This window comes from Dinoponera quadriceps, unplaced genomic scaffold, assembly GCF_001313825.1.
Source record: "Dinoponera quadriceps isolate SergipeBrazil2010 unplaced genomic scaffold, ASM131382v1 scaffold3061, whole genome shotgun sequence".
In the NCBI taxonomy this organism is placed as follows: domain Eukaryota; kingdom Metazoa; phylum Arthropoda; class Insecta; order Hymenoptera; family Formicidae; genus Dinoponera; species Dinoponera quadriceps.
Genome location: NW_014557306.1, coordinates 108,144 through 124,344, shown reverse-complemented (window position 1 = coordinate 124,344; position 16,201 = coordinate 108,144). Strand labels below are relative to the sequence as shown.

The window sequence follows — 16,201 nt, the reverse complement described above, 5'->3', positions numbered from 1 at the left end:
ATACATGAACTGTTTGGAACTCGTTATCGTTGCCCGCGCAACCAATGGTGTGCAACCTGTCGTTAATGTAATTAGTCCATAAAATGCCAGATTTTCAGGGGCAATATTAAAAACTTACATAGGAAATTAAAATCCATATAAGGATCCACATGTGTAAAAATACATATAAGAATCCACAAGGATTATTACTTAGGACCTGGATTTGTTGGCAAGTCCCCAAAGATATAACCCCCCAAGCAACTATGGGATTCCATATGGATTCTCATTTAGTTTTTTCAATAGGGATGCAAAGACCTTTATAAGTTTCAAAAAATCTTTAAGCAAGTAATTTTTCTTTTTTTTTTTTAATTGAGGAAGTTCAATGAAAGGAAAGCATAAACTATGCAACGTTAATAATAACAAATGCGAAACCAATTTTAATTACAATTATTTTAGTAGAGATTAATTGAAATTTTATATTGTATAACACGAATGTCGTATATATTAAAATTTCATGTGTATTTTACATATTTATAAAGAAATTTGCATTAAATGTTCGCGAATTGAAAAGTAAAACGCGACCAGAAATTTTTCTTATTAACGCTTTACAATTATTCAAGTCAGGCATCTTTCAGAATTACCTTATTAGATTCTTGTCCCGGACGAATCGAGGTTCGCACATATTCGAATGAAAAAAATAAACAGTCTGGGCAACCTATAAGTTTGATTTGTTACATCTAAATCCAAGATTTCATTTCGTGTGACGAATATATCGGACTATGTATCGATTGGCTGTCAGATAGAGATTTTCTAGGGTGTCTAAAAATATATTAGGGACCCTGAAGATTCTCTATCCGACAGCCAATCCGACCAATACTTATTGTATGACGTATATAATACCACAGCCTAGAATAGGACAAATCAACGGACTCGGGTATATTTATCTTTACTGCACATATTCAGGCATAATTTTATAACATTAGTCTAATTAGTCACGTTTCTTTCGCTATGTATGTGTTAATATAAATAAAATTGTTACATTCGCTTGTAAAACACAAAATCTGGAATTTCAGCTAATATTGAGAACCGATGAAAATGAATTCATTATTGAATAAAGTTACAAGAATCACGGTGGCAGTCGTACCATCATTATCCTTTGGTGGCAGAAATGTTTGACAGCTATTGTAATAGGTGCATCCTCGTTGATCTTCGTTACAGCACAGTCGGACTTTAGAAGAGAGGTGATAAATTTTTATCCTATAATATGAGAATTGCTATTAGAAATTCAAATCATTAAAATATTTTAGTTTGCATTGATCATAACTACATGAAATATTTTAATTTGTATAATAGTAATGGGGAATATAATAATTATTGAAATATATAAATGTACCAAATTATTTTTACATTATCAATTAATAAGGATATTATTAGGGTTTTCCTTCACATATATTAATTGTTACAAGTATATTAATATTAACCTATGAATTTTTCACATAGCAACATAATATTATCTAAATATATGTGTGTACATGTACATTAATTAAATATTTAATTAACATAACTTTCCAAAGCTATTATTTCTCTCTATTGATATGCTTTTTTTGTTATATATATATATGAAAGTAAAAGCAATTGATAAAAAGTTATTTTATGATAATTTAAGAAATATAGATCATTAAAAGAATTATTTTGCTGTAGATAAACATGGCCACAGAATCTTTGTCAAAAGAGTTTTCTTTAAAGTGGGATAACTATGTCGAAACTATGAAATCTGGTCTTCTCTCCCATTTGAATGAGAATAATTTGGTTGATGTAACACTTGCTGTAGATGGTCAATTAATAACAGCCCACAAGCTAGTTCTCTCAGTATGCAGTCCTTACTTCAAAAACATATTTAAGGTACAGTTATTTCATTTTTCATGATATCCTATAGTAAACGCAATTTATTAAAAACTCCATTGTTTCATAGACAAATCCCTGTCAGCATCCGGTGATAATACTTAAAGACATAAAACATATGGAGATTGAGGCTCTACTAAAGTTCATGTATCAAGGAGAGGTGAGCGTGAAACGAGAGGACCTACCTACATTTTTGAAAATGGCACAGATATTCCAGATAAAAGGTTTGGAGGATCGAGAAGGACAAATCATGCCAATGATAAATAACTACGTCAATGCATCGCATGCACAGTGTAATTCAGAAAATGTTAACATATTGTCGGACGCTAACAGCGAACAGGGAAATAAAAGGAAATTGTCAGATGGCTCTGCTTGTTCTCAGAAGATAAGCAAGAAAAACATGAGAAAAAGAAAGAGACATTTGCCCGAGCATGAAAATGACTCGGTCAAGCAACCAAAGGATGATGTAAATATTAATAACACTAATGATGATATCTATCTATTATCGGACGATAATCAAGATGCGAATGATTCTGAAAGTGAACATAGTAAATGTGAAATTGAGGACAATGATTTTAATAACGGTGATCAAGAAATACTTTCATTAACTAATAAATCAAATTCGAACGACAATTCGATGCAATCAGGTACAGCATTTTATTGTATTGTTTGTCATAAAATTGTTGTTTGCGATTTATATTATTCTAAAGCTTATGCCATTACATATGAAATATTAACCGTTTGAGTGCCACGGGCCTTTCTCATTTCCCGATCGAAACTTGCCAAGCGGCGCGATAGCGCTTGTTATATTCCGTGTCGAAACTTGCCAAGCGGCGCGATAGCGCTTGTTATATTCCGTGTCGAAAATTGCCAAGCGGCGCGATAGCGCTTGTTTTATTCCGTGTCGAAACTTGCCAAGCGACGCGATTGCGCTGTTTTCAGCTTACATGCAATAATCATTTCCTACAGTTCAGTTTCGTTCTGACAGTCTCCTGTGCATCAATTCTTAGTGACATCAGTGCGTTCAAATCATATAAAAACATTATTTAAAGATTTTATTGCATATATAGAAGGTATGTGGAACAATAATTTCAATAATTTCATATGTAATCTATAATATAAAATGATATAATTGTATTTTATTATTATTTTATGCCCTTCAGCAATAATGACTTCGAAACGTAAGATGAATAGCACGGTATTAACGGATTCGAATTGCGACAGCAATGATGATGATGTTGTCAGTTTTAAAAAAAGAAGAATTAATGTGATCGACAATTCTGATTCTGATAGTGATATCCAAAACACTAGACACACCTCAAAATATATTAGAATTATGGAAAATGAATACAATCACAATGGCAATCCATTCGAATTTGTAGAAAGATCCAGACTGCAACATCATTTACCTGTTAGTTCCAAACCGATTGTTTACTTCAATCTCTCTTTTACTGATTCGCTTTGGGCAATGATGGTTCAAGAAACAAATAGATATGCCAAAGAATTAATATCAGCATCCATTCCAAATTCTAAGTCGAGACTGATAGATTGGTATCCAGTTACTGTCCTGGAAATGAAGGCCTTTCTTGCAGTTTTATTGGAAATGGGAATAACAAGAAAGCCAACGATATATTCATATTGGGCTGTAGGTTCAAGAGCAATACCCTGGTTTAGTAAAATGTTCTCAAGGAACAGATTCCAAAATATTTTAAGATGTTTCCATGTAATCGACAATAAAAAATGTTTCCCACCAAGCCATGGAAAATATGACGCATGTGCGAAATTTAATCCAATTCTGGAGCACGCCAATCAAGTATTTCAAATGCATTACACGCCACAGAAAATGTTGTCCATTGACGAATCTTTGGTGGAAACGCTGTGTCACTCAAGCATCACGCAATATTTACCGAACAAAAAACATCACAAGTGGGGCATAAAATTTTGGATGCTTTGCAATGCTGTATCCAAATATTGCATATCATTTTACTGTTACCGAAACGCGAAATCAAAGGTTTCGAAAAATGGGCTTGGGTACGATGTTGTTGAAAAACTACTGCAAGATGCTGATTGTTTGAATAAAGGACATCATATATATGTGGATAATTTTTTTACAAGTAATGCTTTGGCAAAATTTTTATATACAAAAAATACCTATATAACAGGCACAATAAGAAAAAATAGAAAAGACATTCCAAGTGAAGCTAAGCAAGTAAAGGTTGGAGAAACGAAATATTTTCAAAACGGGGAAGTGCTTCTATGCGCACATCGCGAGAAACGATCTTCGAAGAACCCCGTTTTGTTGATTTCTACGGAGGCGTCAACAGCGAATGCAACAGTGGTTAAAAAACGCTATGGAAGGGAAAGAGAGAAGACAAAACCAAACATTATTCATTCATATAATAATTTTATGGGTGGTGTGGACGAATCCGACAAGATGTTGTATACTTATTTAGATGAACGTCGCACTCTAAAGTACTGGAAGAAAGTGACCTTTAATATAATTTCACGGATGGTATTAAATTCGTATTTGCTATATAAAGAAACTGTAGGAAGGCAAGCAATATCACGACTCCAATACACGTCTAATATAATTTCTAAAATAGAAGATGAATGGACTCGAACAAGAAAAGACACGTGTATCATGAAGGGGGAAAAACCATACGGGTTAGAAAAACTACCAGGGCGCAATTTGAGGCGTTGCATAGTCTGCAGTACAAAGAACAATGTTATTAAAAGGTCCAACTTAATTTGTGTAGGATGTAAAAAAGGTTTGCATCCATTGTGTCTTCACAAGCATGTGTGTAAATTTTAATAATATTTGCATCCAAATGTTAAATTCAAATTAAAATTCGTTTTTTATCAGCTATTTCGTTCAACAAATATTTTATTATTGTTTTTTATAGTTTATTCTACATAGCATACTTCATTACATTATTATAGCGATTTGTAAATGAATTTTTTATATGAATAAAAGTATGTAAACCTATAAAATGTAAAATTACTCCAATTTTATCTTTTTTTACCGAAGATTGAAAGGTCACCGTAAAGTTGTGCATCGAGAAAAACCGAGCCTGCTGTGATTATGGGCTTCGCAGCCCAGAGCGTTGCAGTTTTCAGAAGAGAACAGAAGAAGCGCGATCGCGCCGCTTGGCACTCAAACGGTTAATGTAAATATCAAACAAAAGAGGCAAATGAGTCTGACATTCAACGAATAACGACTTAAACTGTCACTGAGAAAGAGTAGAAGCAGATTGAAACATTCAGTGTGCGTCTGCAGGAATTGAATGTTGAAACTACAGTAGATACTCAGTAGATACAGATATGCAAATATCTGTTATTCAGATTCTCATCAGCCTTTTTTTGACTGCTGAAACGATTAATCCATCGATAAAAAGTAAATTGACGTGATTTCGCAGCGGAAGTACCAGTGACGTACCGGTTATCAGCCAGAGGCAGACCGCAGTTGGTACACGCGGGATATGTTTACAACATGACGTCACGTTCCGAGGGGCTGAACAGGTTGCACTACCGTTGTGCAGAGCAACATCGTGGCTGTCGAGGTAAATGCGCGGTGATCTCGGAGACGTTTATGCCCACGGGAGTGGACGATCACAATCATCCGCCGGCTTACGAGTCCGAGCACGATTACCGGAAGAAGAAAGGCCTAGACACCGACAGCGTGTAGGGGGGAAACACTGCCGTACGAGTCATATAAGACAAATCGCCAATAGAAGCATACAAGCACGCAAGAGTTGCAGGACGAGAAAGACCAGAAGAGAAACATAGCCGGAAGTACAAAAGTTGGCCTAAGGAGAGAAAACTCATGGCAGGCTGTACAAAAGCATTCCGTGACCAATGTATAGAGAATAAGTTTAATGATTAATATAAATACTACATATATATATAACCGCTGTGTATACAAGGTCGAAATCGGAATGATGCGACGTCACCACCGATAACTTTTGTTCCAGTAAAGCATTCCTAAGGAAAATGATTGTAAACCTATACAGTATGTTATAGATTTAAATGCGACTGTGATTCGTAAACTTTCAGAATTTAATAAATATAGCAGACTTATTTATATGCGACATCACCGAGAAAATGGCAATATCCATCGATTCACTCCGATAGATCGCAACCTGATGTCGATTAGATGTACTCGTGCTGTAAGAAGAACGACTGAATTTTCAAATATATATATATATATATATATATAGCATTCGCGAGTATCGTAAGTACAATTATAGTTTTCGATCCTTCCACGTCTATGAAGACACGCGTTTCAGACGTGCTTATTTCTTCATTCCCATGAAGGCACCTGTTCACCACTTTGTTGCACTGTACTTCTCGCGCACAGTGGAAGATCTTTAAAGAAAAACAACGGAATTATGTTATTCCTATAATTACAAAAGACCATTAACTTTCAGAATTAACGATGTGAACAACGTCGAAGTGATCTATCGCAAATTTATCGTTTGGAATGCCTGAGCAAAGACGACGTATTTTCTCCTAATTTGCAGACTCCTCAGACATTAGAAAACTCATCTTTCTTCGTGATACCACGAAAGCCTTGAGTCCGACCTACTTACCTTCTATCATAAATATGAAACTATCACGACTCTCGAATCTTTTGTAAAAAAGAGAACCACCTACATCGCGACGACTTTTTTGTTCTCAATATCTCCTTAGCTTATTTCCCCATTCCCTGAATAAAACAATTGCCACTGACAGAGTTTCTGTATTGCACTGTGACACCTGGAAACTTCACTAGTGACGTCTCGCCATTTTCTTTTCCAATTTGCGTTGCTTCTTCTCAGTCATTTCAGGCAATTCTTGTGGTTCAGCAAAGAACCATGGAGACAAGACTTGCTTCCAGAGCATCCAGCCTCCTCTTAATGGTGCCTGTGCATAATTTCTAGTGTAATATATACCAAAGAAATTTGACATCACACATTCGCAAACTCTTTCCTGTATCGAATAAATGGAATAATACAAATAATTAGTCTTTATCGGTACTTACAAGGAGCCACAGCAACCAAAAGTAGTTTGATACAAGAGACAACACTTGTACTCCTGATGTCAATATAATTAAATCTTTGACATTCCTAGACAGAGTAATTAAATCATTCTCCAATGAGAAATAACAATATTATAAACAATACAATGGATTCATACAAATCGTAACAATCACTTACTCCGCTATGCCTCCTTCCATGTTGAGATCCACACCGGAGTCCAGAAGCTGACCAGACTCTGAATAAGTGGCGCGAGCCATATAGTGCATAAACTGGCAGCTGCCTACATATACTATGCCAGAAAATGCCGTTAGAGTCTGTAATGATAATGCAACACATGTTGAGGAGTCTTTTGACTCAATGACTGCAGCATTCTATTGGAACTGTCCGGAAGGCAGAACTTACTATTGCCAGAGTCGTAAAATTGAACAACGTCATCATCAAGGCGAAGTAAATTCCCATCGCGCCCAAGGCCATGTTGGTGTAGAATCTCAGCGTGGACTGATTCTCCTCCACTATCTGCTTCGCACCCTTGGTCGCTACTTTGCCTTTTTTCGTCTGCGAAAAATAACAATTGTCAGTCGTGAATGTTCCTTACAGCTCGACGACTCATCGTCGATAACGGTCGCGCGCATACAGCGAGTTTTCGCGTTACTTTTCAGTGAACTTATGTTACGAATCGTTTGAACAATTTAGATCATTCATTATGGAAGTGTCCATCTCGGTCAAATATGAAGATTCAGCAGGAAGCAGACGCGAGACACTCACTGTCATCTTGACTGTAATATATCCTGTTGGGGAAGAATTGTTCTCTAACTTGGAGCAAACGACATTGAAATTGATGATGAAGAAAGACTGGTAACTGTCGGTGACAAGAGGTTAACCTAACGCCCGACACTGCGTCGTGCACACGTGAGGAATCCCCAAACCATGCCGACACATACGCCGAACGATACCGAAACGTATAGTTTTCATACCAACCATACACGCGTCGTTGGCCGCAGCAGCAGTAGTAGCGCGCAAATGGCAACGAAATTCGAAATCTAACGCTAATTCAGATAGCTTTGTTAAAGAATTGACTTCTCATTTATCAGGGCAATAGACTTTTGAATCAACTCTAATAATTTTTGATTTAAATTATCACAATCGCACCACATACCGACTTAATAATTATTATAATACAATTTCATATTTTAGAATTATATATATAAATTTGTAATTTATATTAACGATTTTTTGCACTAAATGTACCGTATATTCCTGGAAAGAAATTTTATACATATAATTAGATATATGTAAGGCATCATATATAGAGTCGCAGGAAACACAATGTTCAAAATTGAAACATAAGACATCTTTTAGATATCTTTGAGTTGTTTTTAAGGCGTCTAAAAATATCGATTTTAGACATTGTGCTATCTAGGAATATGTCTATATATACAAATATATAATTATATATATATATATATATGTGTGTGTGTGTGTGTGTGTAATGATATAGTTATAAATTATATATTAAATATATATTATATTATATATAAATTATATATATACGTGTATTTTTTATATATGAACATATTCTATATATAATTATATATGAGAAATTCTTTCCCCGGTTATTGACTTCTCGAGGAATCTAAAATCCATTCGTAATTCTTCAAAGAATCTATAATTGCTGTCAACATTAATTAGGAAATTAGTTAAGATTAATAAAAATTGAAGACCAAGTAAAAACGAAGAGAGAAAGAATGAAAAAATAAAACTAAACGAACGAATTGCTCAAGATTTTCCAGAAATCCTCAGGATCTCTCTCTTTCTCTTTCTCTCTCAGGACTTTTTGAGGAATCTAAAATCTGTTCGTCATGTGGCTTTGATATAATTTGTACGCGATACTGATTCTCGCAACAACTGCGGAAGCTTAACGATAACGAAACGCTGAAACTTTAGTCATCGTCCATCAAATACAAGGATGTGGAATTCAGATAAAGCCGTCAGATCGACTCTACATATCAACATTTGCACGTTGCGAATGACACTCCTCTGTGAGATCATTGACGTGTCGTTTAGTAGTCTCCTCCGTTTCGACCTTCGAACTCTCCGGATCTAAAATAATAGTTAATGTTATTTGCGTGTCTGTACACAAAATGGGTAATTTCCAGTTCGGACGAAAGGAGGGCTTTCCCTCGATATATCCTCCGAATCATACCGCTGTGACAGTGGACGTAACTGAAGCCATATTGGTCGCAGTCTTCATCATCATCTCGATCGCTTATATCAGTATCATACCGGGCTACCGGAAGAGGCAAGTAAGTACGACGAGGACTTCTTATAAATCTAAGATATTTTTTATGATGTTTTACAAGCGCATTTGCGTCATATAATATAAACAAGTCAATATGAAGAATCGTGCTTAGTACTTTGTACTTATATTCTAAAACAATCTCATGAAATTAAACTTTGAGTTCTTCCTCTGTAAAGAAAGAGTTGTATATTTTATTTTATTTTATTTTTCTTGAAATGGACGCATGACGATTGTTTTTGGACCTTTAAATTGAACTTACAACTGGTTACAATTAAGACGCTGGAAAAAAATGTTTATATATAATCATATAAAATTATATATAATTGTGATTTTTTTATATATGTGAATTTTGTCTCTATGTAGCTACATATATAGTTATATATGTCCACATGAAATAAAAATACTGTTTAATAAAAAATGAAAAAAATAGTTTGATTCAATTAAGTGTTTACATCATGGGCAGCTTATAAAAATAAGCTTTTCCTTCAATTATATTCATATTTTTTTAAGTACGAAACATATATAATTATATATGATTATATATAAGCACATATGAAGACGAAATTCATACATAATTATTTTTCTCCGGGACTATATTAAGTGAATGCTATCCGATGATTTTAGACAATTCACAGAAACCTTGAATATTTTTTCTACGCGAAAATTCAATGAAATGCTGATAAAATGCTTTTCGTTATTGCACAGAGCATCTACATGACCATCAAGGTCACCTTGAGCATCATCATCGGGTGCCTGCTAATCGGTGAATATTTTAAACAGAATTTTTGCCTTGTGCTTGTACCGAACTAGTCTAACGTCAATTTGCAGTGGAGAACTTCGGTCAGAAATGGGAATACGGCAAGGTGAGGAGCAAGACGCCTTATCGGGCTGGCGAGGGTCAGGAAGTCATGGCTGATATGGAAGTCAAGATAGGGCTGAGGTCGGTGAACATCACGATGAAAGGTAATCCGTGAGAATGAGCGAAGCATAAAAAATGAGGTTCCATATATTCCTTATATCCTTAGGAGAGTTTCGCGTTGCAAATTAGAAAACGTGTAAACATTCGCGAGAAAGAGAGAACTAGATGAATAAAACGGTAGAACAAACAAAAGCGGAAGAATGACGCATTAAAATTCTAATCAAGGATCCTCTTTAGCCGAACCTGAAGAAAACACGCCGCTCGCGAAGGAGCAGATCGATTATAACGAGAGATTCCCTTGGACATGGGACCAGGGTAGAATCGGTTTCGGGCCTTACGGTAGATATCATTTGTGAACAGAGGCGTTCTATCACCTTTCATAGCAGCGTTCGTGTAAAACGACGTAAACAAAATGAACATTTCCGCAGCCGGACTGCTGCAGAGAACTTTCCGCGAAGGCCAAAGGAAAGGCTTGCCCATCCCAATCTTGTGGATCGCCGAGTATTTCGTTATCGATGGGGAAGGCATTCGATTCGGACGGTTTTATCGAACGGCCGGCTGGTACTGTCACATCTTGCTTTGGTGAGTATCAAGGGCGGAAAGAATAGAAGGTCTGAAACGTCGCTTTCTGTTCTTTCTTCCAACGTAAAAGCGCGGAGAAGTGCGAACTTGAAGAATTTCACGCACGACTAGCGTGGCAAGTGCCAAGTGAAGAAATAGACACCTTATTTCATCATTTATTTCTCATTAGATCCTCACAGCATTGCAAACTCGAATCTGTAAATAAAAATGAAAAAAAAATCACACGGATTTTTCTATCAAATGAAGTCTCTTACGCCCATTTCTACCGTCATGGTTTAAATCTAATCGACGATTAACTCAACGGAATTGAACGCAATTAGCTGAATTGATCAATACGATTGGTCAATTCCGTTGAGTTACTCGTGGATTAGATTTAAATCATGAATGGTAGAAACGGACATACGAAGGATACATCGACGTAAAAGCTCAAAATAATCCATAATCCATAGGACGGCCTTTGCTTGTTGGATTCTGGCTAACATATTCCTGCAATGCGTAAGCCGGTATGCCGCCTACTTAATCGGCATAATTGGCGGTTTGCAGTTGTTGACCTGTCTCGTGTGGATCTCCGTACGCAATCCGATTTCGCTTGTGATCCCTTTCGAGGAAGGCGCCATCAAAGTGATACTGGGCACGCACTTCTGGATGACCTTTGGATGCGGTGATTGATCAGATCGATTATCTATCGTGCAGAAGCGGCCATAAACTTGATCCGTTAAATTCCCACCTTCTCAGATGACGTTGTGTCGAGCTTTCAGATCTTAACAATTCAAATTCTTTACATAAAAATAATTTTAGTTCCCGCATCTTTTCGCTTTGAATTTTTAAATTCAACATTAACGTTAAAATCAACATTAACAGCGACGAAGCCACCGTCACCCGCTCGCTTAATTTATCCCCCTTTTAGCAAAACTCGTAGAGTAAGATATTTTCTACACTACTGGGGTGAAAAGTTTCGTTACTTTTATATACATGTCACATCAGCTTCCATGCGCACTTTTCTAGGTATACTCTGCGTCTTTCTGGCGATCATAATGATATTCATGGACCTACGTTATCCTAATACGTTGTCCACGGTTTTGGAAATAGACCCTCTCGGCCAATACGACGAACTAGTAATGCGTAAGCAAACGTTGGAAACTTTCAACTTAGCGCTCTGCTTCCGAGACATTCTACAGAAAATGTTCGTTTTAATTGACAGGGGGTAACCAAATGGACGACATATTGCGCAAAAAGGTTCATATGGACAGCCCGATGGAAATGACTTCAAAGCAAAACAGACACACTGGAATGGTAAGACGATAAAAAAAAAACCTTACACAAAGTATAACATAAGAAGATGGTCATAAGTATTATGTGGTTATAAATATTATATATGTAAAAAAAATAATTGTAGATGGTAATGAAGAGACGATCGACCATAAAGAACGCGCAAAAATCGCTCTTCCGTGCACCGGTACCTATGAAGATGGACATTTACGATGACGTGGCACTTTACAAGAATCAGTCAATAGCTGGGTATGCTCGCTCACTTCAAACAATACAAAGAATAATACGATCGTCTCGAAGTATATATATATTTTTTTTCAGAGAGATATACATTCTCTCTCCCTTCGCACGATCCCATCGTCCACACGTATCAACGTTGAAACAACACGTTGTTACAGTGCAACGCAATTTATAAAATGTTGCCATATCAATTCACAAACGCTGACAGTTTAGTCTCTACGTAAACGATCAGAGCTATATTCTATATGTTAGATTAAGATTGATACACACGTCGCGATCGGATCTCTTATCGTAGTGCGTCATTTCTTACTGTTCAAGGCCATCCAATGCACCTATCGAAGCACCTACGGTAGAGATGAGCGATGAGGTGACTATCAAGCCGCCGCCTGTCCCGAGGAAGAAACGGTCAAAGGCTAAGGTCTAGGTGACAACCAGCCGATGGTCGGCGAGCAAATGGATCGTCGTGTCCAAAAGGAAGAAGCTCTTGAATGACATAAAGCCATGTATCTTTTTTCTCTCTTTCTTTTCGTTACTGTATCAATACATAGAGATGAAAGATGACTTTCAAAAACTGACGAAACTGTCGAATACGAATGAAACTCCGTCGAGTCGCGCAGTCTCTCCCGCCTAGCTCTCCGATTCGGTGGTCTTTTCCTTGCTGTCGTTGCTCTCCGAAGCGGATCTACCTTTCTCCTCCGACTTCGATTCCGACTTGTCGCTGGACTTCTTCTCTTTGCTGGATCTCTTCTTCTCGCTCTTGCTCTCCTTCTCAGGCCTCTCGCGATCGCTGTCGCTCCTCTTACCGTTGTCCGACTTGTCCTTGCTGCGCCTCTCCCGTTCCTTGTCCTTGGACTTGTCTGAATACTTGGACTTGGACGATCTGGATTTGGATTTGGAGCGTGAACGCCTGGATCTAGACTTGGAGCGCTTGCTGCGCGAGCGTGAACGACTACGACGTCGTGGCGATCTCTTTTTGCGCTCCTTCGATCTGGACGGTGATCGACGCGATCTGCAATCAAGTGGGAGATCAATCTCCTGCGAGTTCACATATCTTTCACATGCCGCATATCTTTTATTGTTATAAAGGACACGTACTGATTGATGATATAAACGCGACAGAATGATTCGAAAGAACATATAGAGTTTTTATCTCTTTTAAGTACACTTTTATAACCCGATAGTATATATTTATATATAATTTTTAATCATATGTTTTTATAACCTATATACCAGGATATTTTAAGGTAATTGGTAAATATCTGTGATACGTTAGAAAGGTAATGTGATATATCGTTAGAATATTGTTAGAAAGGTAATAGTTAATACAACACAGAAAGCTCGAAAACCCAATGCTAAATGTTTATAAACATGACTTACGATATATAGCTTTGATACTATAGCAAGAGAATATTAATCAAACTTACATAATGTTTAAACACTCAAGGAAATAATCGTTTTTCGCGCTTTAGCTTTTGGCTGAGACTGCTCATGCATAAACGTATGTAAATATATGTGCAGTGCCGTGTATTAATGCTGTCCTATTTCTTAAGCAGTGATGTAAAAAGATGTCGAATTAGACGAATAATTTCAGAATATTTGTGAATCATGACTGCTGCTTTGGAGTATCCTTGCCAGGATATCCTAATTGATAGATTCTCTTATGCCTTTTATGCGTTGTGATTGACGGTTTATATCCATATTCTGAACTCACTTTTATCAATAAAAATGCTTCTAAAAATAGCTTAAGTGGGGTCAACAATGAGAATTTAAACTCTAACCCTTAAGAAATTGACCAATCACAGTCGTGATGAATGTGAGAAAAATAATCGACTGTGATTGGTTAGTTTCTTACGACTTAAGGCTTAAATTTTACACATTAAATTCTCATTGTAGACACCGCTTTGAGAATCATTTGATTAGCTGAAAAGCCATATTTAAGCCACTTTTATCGATAAAAATTCATATGTCTTATTGTGGAAAACCCTTCAAGATCGTGACTCTCGAGCAGACAGAAGTGCACTATACCAGCGTGGTGCATGGTCTGTTCTTTTTAGTTGAACTGGCTGCACTAGTTCAAGAAATTTATATACACACAGTGAATCGTACGAAACGTACATACGAGATTCTCACGCTTCAGCGTGCGTAAATTTTTTGAACTGGTGCAGTCAGTCCATCTAAAAAAAAAAAAAAAACAGACCAATAGACTGTGCGAAAATCAAAGTCCTTGATCAGTACCTTGATCGACGTGATCTGGAACGTGATCTGTGGCGGCTACGCGAGCCGCTGCGTCGGCGCGACGGCGAGCTGCGCCGGCGCTCCTTCGATCTCGAGCGTTTGGAACGCGAGCGCGAACGACGGCGATGACGAGATCGCGAGCGTCGGTGGCGCGAGCGCGATCTTTTGCGCGACCTGGAGCGCCGGCTGCGGCCGCGCGAGCGCGAGCGCGACTTCCGGCTGCGCGAGCCACTTCTGCTGCGCTTATCTTTGGACAGCATGCCGATCATCGGGTCGATCGCCGCGGAGATGAGATTGTGCGCTTCCTTCACCCGCGACATCGCCTCCTCGATCTCCTTCTGTGCGGCCTCGTTGCTCTTCGCCTCGGGTTTCGCGATCGCCTGCGTCGAGTGGTAGATCTTGATCGGTCGTTCCGCCAGCGACTTGCCGTTTAGCGATAGAGCGGCGACCACGACAGCCTGCTCCGACAGCTCCACCAGCGCATAGTGCTCGGTGTCCGAGTCCCTGCTGCACATACGCAGGTACTTGATCTCCACGTTGTTGTTGCCGAAGAATTCCAGCAGCTGCTCGGCGCTCACCGACGCATCCAGATTCGCCACTACCAGCGTCCGTCGGATCTCCTCGATGCGTCTGCTATCCAAGTGGCCTGGCAGATGCGGATAGGGTGGCAGACCATTCGCCTCTAACTTCGGGTCCATTGTAGTGATAACGTGGTTCGGAGGGATACCTTCGATGGCGTTCACCACGTTCGGTGGCAGCTTCGGCTCCGATGGATAGAGGCCTGAAAAGGTTCATTGAAATGTGAACAATTGTAAATTAGAAAACACAGATGGTCCTTTTTAGCTGAAATAACTGCATTAACTCAAGAAATGTATATACACATTGAAGTATATAAAGCACATGAAATATATATTCGAGATTCTCAAGCTTCAGTGTGCATAAATTTCTTGAACTAGTACAGCCAATTCAAATACAAAGAATAGACTAAAGATCTTATATTTTTAAATGTTAGTCTACTGGCTGTTATCTTACAACATATTCAGGAATTTCATTGGTCGCGATCTCAAATTATTACATGTCTCATATTTGTATTTCTATTCCTATATGCTTATGTAACGTGTTTTATACTTACCTGGCACAACTGTGCCGTTGTTAGTAAGCTCAAGAGCACGCTGTTCATCTGGAATATCTCCATTCTGATAGGGGATCACAATTAGTGCACGGTCGATGAAGACCGTGTTAGTCATATGCTGTGCCACAGCAACGCAGCCCTGGTCGTGAAACTTAATGTAGCATATGCGTGACTGTACGGGCACGGCGACGTCCCTGATTGTGGGGTACAATCTGATATCTTCAATTTTGCCGAGGTATCCGAAGAGCGTCTGCATTTGATCCTTGGTAGCCTGAGGTGCAATATTGGTCACCTGGACAACCTTCGTCGAACCGACCGCCATTCTGAACGCGGATTATCGGCCGATTCACTCCGCACCAAATGCAACAAAAGTTACTAAACGAGGTTATGTTTCGTTCGTTCAAACAGATTTTACCTAAATCACGCCATACTTATCGTTCAAACTTTGTCCCCATTTCGGACAGTCGTGCGTAAGTGGAAATATTCACAGAATAACGATAACACTGTCACAGAGGAAAAATACTTTTCGAATTGCCTCGTTGTGTCAACCAAGCTTACCGAATAGCGGCTGGAGAGAAGCGGGCTGAAGTTAACCGTGCTCGTGATCAAAATCTAATCGAAACACG

The 16,201-nt window shown here is 38.1% G+C and overlaps 4 protein-coding genes across 7 annotated transcripts; 2 read left to right on the top strand and 2 right to left on the bottom strand.

Annotated features, from left to right (window-relative positions):
- Positions 1-937: 937 nt before the first annotated feature.
- Positions 938-5,969, top strand: LOC106749030 (protein abrupt-like). 4 transcript variants are annotated; one of them, XM_014628064.1, is made up of 5 exons: positions 938-989; positions 1,053-1,220; positions 1,681-1,881; positions 1,952-2,528; positions 3,045-5,390. In XM_014628064.1, exons 3-5 carry the CDS (start codon positions 1,687-1,689, stop codon positions 4,691-4,693), a joined length of 2,421 nt encoding a protein of 806 aa, XP_014483550.1. In that variant the 5' UTR covers positions 938-989; positions 1,053-1,220; positions 1,681-1,686; the 3' UTR covers positions 4,694-5,390. The 4 variants fall into 4 exon arrangements, with proteins under 4 accessions (XP_014483550.1, XP_014483552.1, XP_014483549.1 ...); XM_014628066.1 differs by having other exon boundaries at positions 938-1,220; positions 5,298-5,969; XM_014628063.1 differs by having other exon boundaries at positions 938-1,220.
- Positions 5,970-6,267: 298 nt separating this feature from the next.
- On the bottom strand, positions 6,268-7,941 carry LOC106749031 (transmembrane protein 208). The gene is made up of 5 exons (XM_014628067.1): positions 7,665-7,941; positions 7,302-7,454; positions 7,077-7,213; positions 6,902-6,986; positions 6,268-6,783 (listed from the first exon to the last, which is right to left on the bottom strand). The coding sequence occupies exons 1-5, from the start codon at positions 7,668-7,670 to the stop codon at positions 6,649-6,651; spliced, it is 516 nt and encodes a 171-aa protein (XP_014483553.1). The 5' UTR covers positions 7,671-7,941; the 3' UTR covers positions 6,268-6,648.
- Positions 7,942-8,624: 683 nt separating this feature from the next.
- Positions 8,625-12,783, top strand: LOC106749022 (dual oxidase maturation factor 1-like). The gene is made up of 10 exons (XM_014628048.1): positions 8,625-9,202; positions 9,904-9,961; positions 10,027-10,161; positions 10,355-10,456; positions 10,546-10,699; positions 11,149-11,360; positions 11,705-11,821; positions 11,901-11,992; positions 12,096-12,217; positions 12,527-12,783. The coding sequence occupies exons 1-10, from the start codon at positions 9,041-9,043 to the stop codon at positions 12,630-12,632; spliced, it is 1,260 nt and encodes a 419-aa protein (XP_014483534.1). The 5' UTR covers positions 8,625-9,040; the 3' UTR covers positions 12,633-12,783.
- On the bottom strand, positions 12,713-16,180 carry LOC106749021 (probable splicing factor, arginine/serine-rich 7). The gene is made up of 3 exons (XM_014628047.1): positions 15,576-16,180; positions 14,444-15,224; positions 12,713-13,217 (listed from the first exon to the last, which is right to left on the bottom strand). The coding sequence occupies exons 1-3, from the start codon at positions 15,895-15,897 to the stop codon at positions 12,836-12,838; spliced, it is 1,485 nt and encodes a 494-aa protein (XP_014483533.1). The 5' UTR covers positions 15,898-16,180; the 3' UTR covers positions 12,713-12,835.
- Positions 16,181-16,201: the final 21 nt, after the last annotated feature.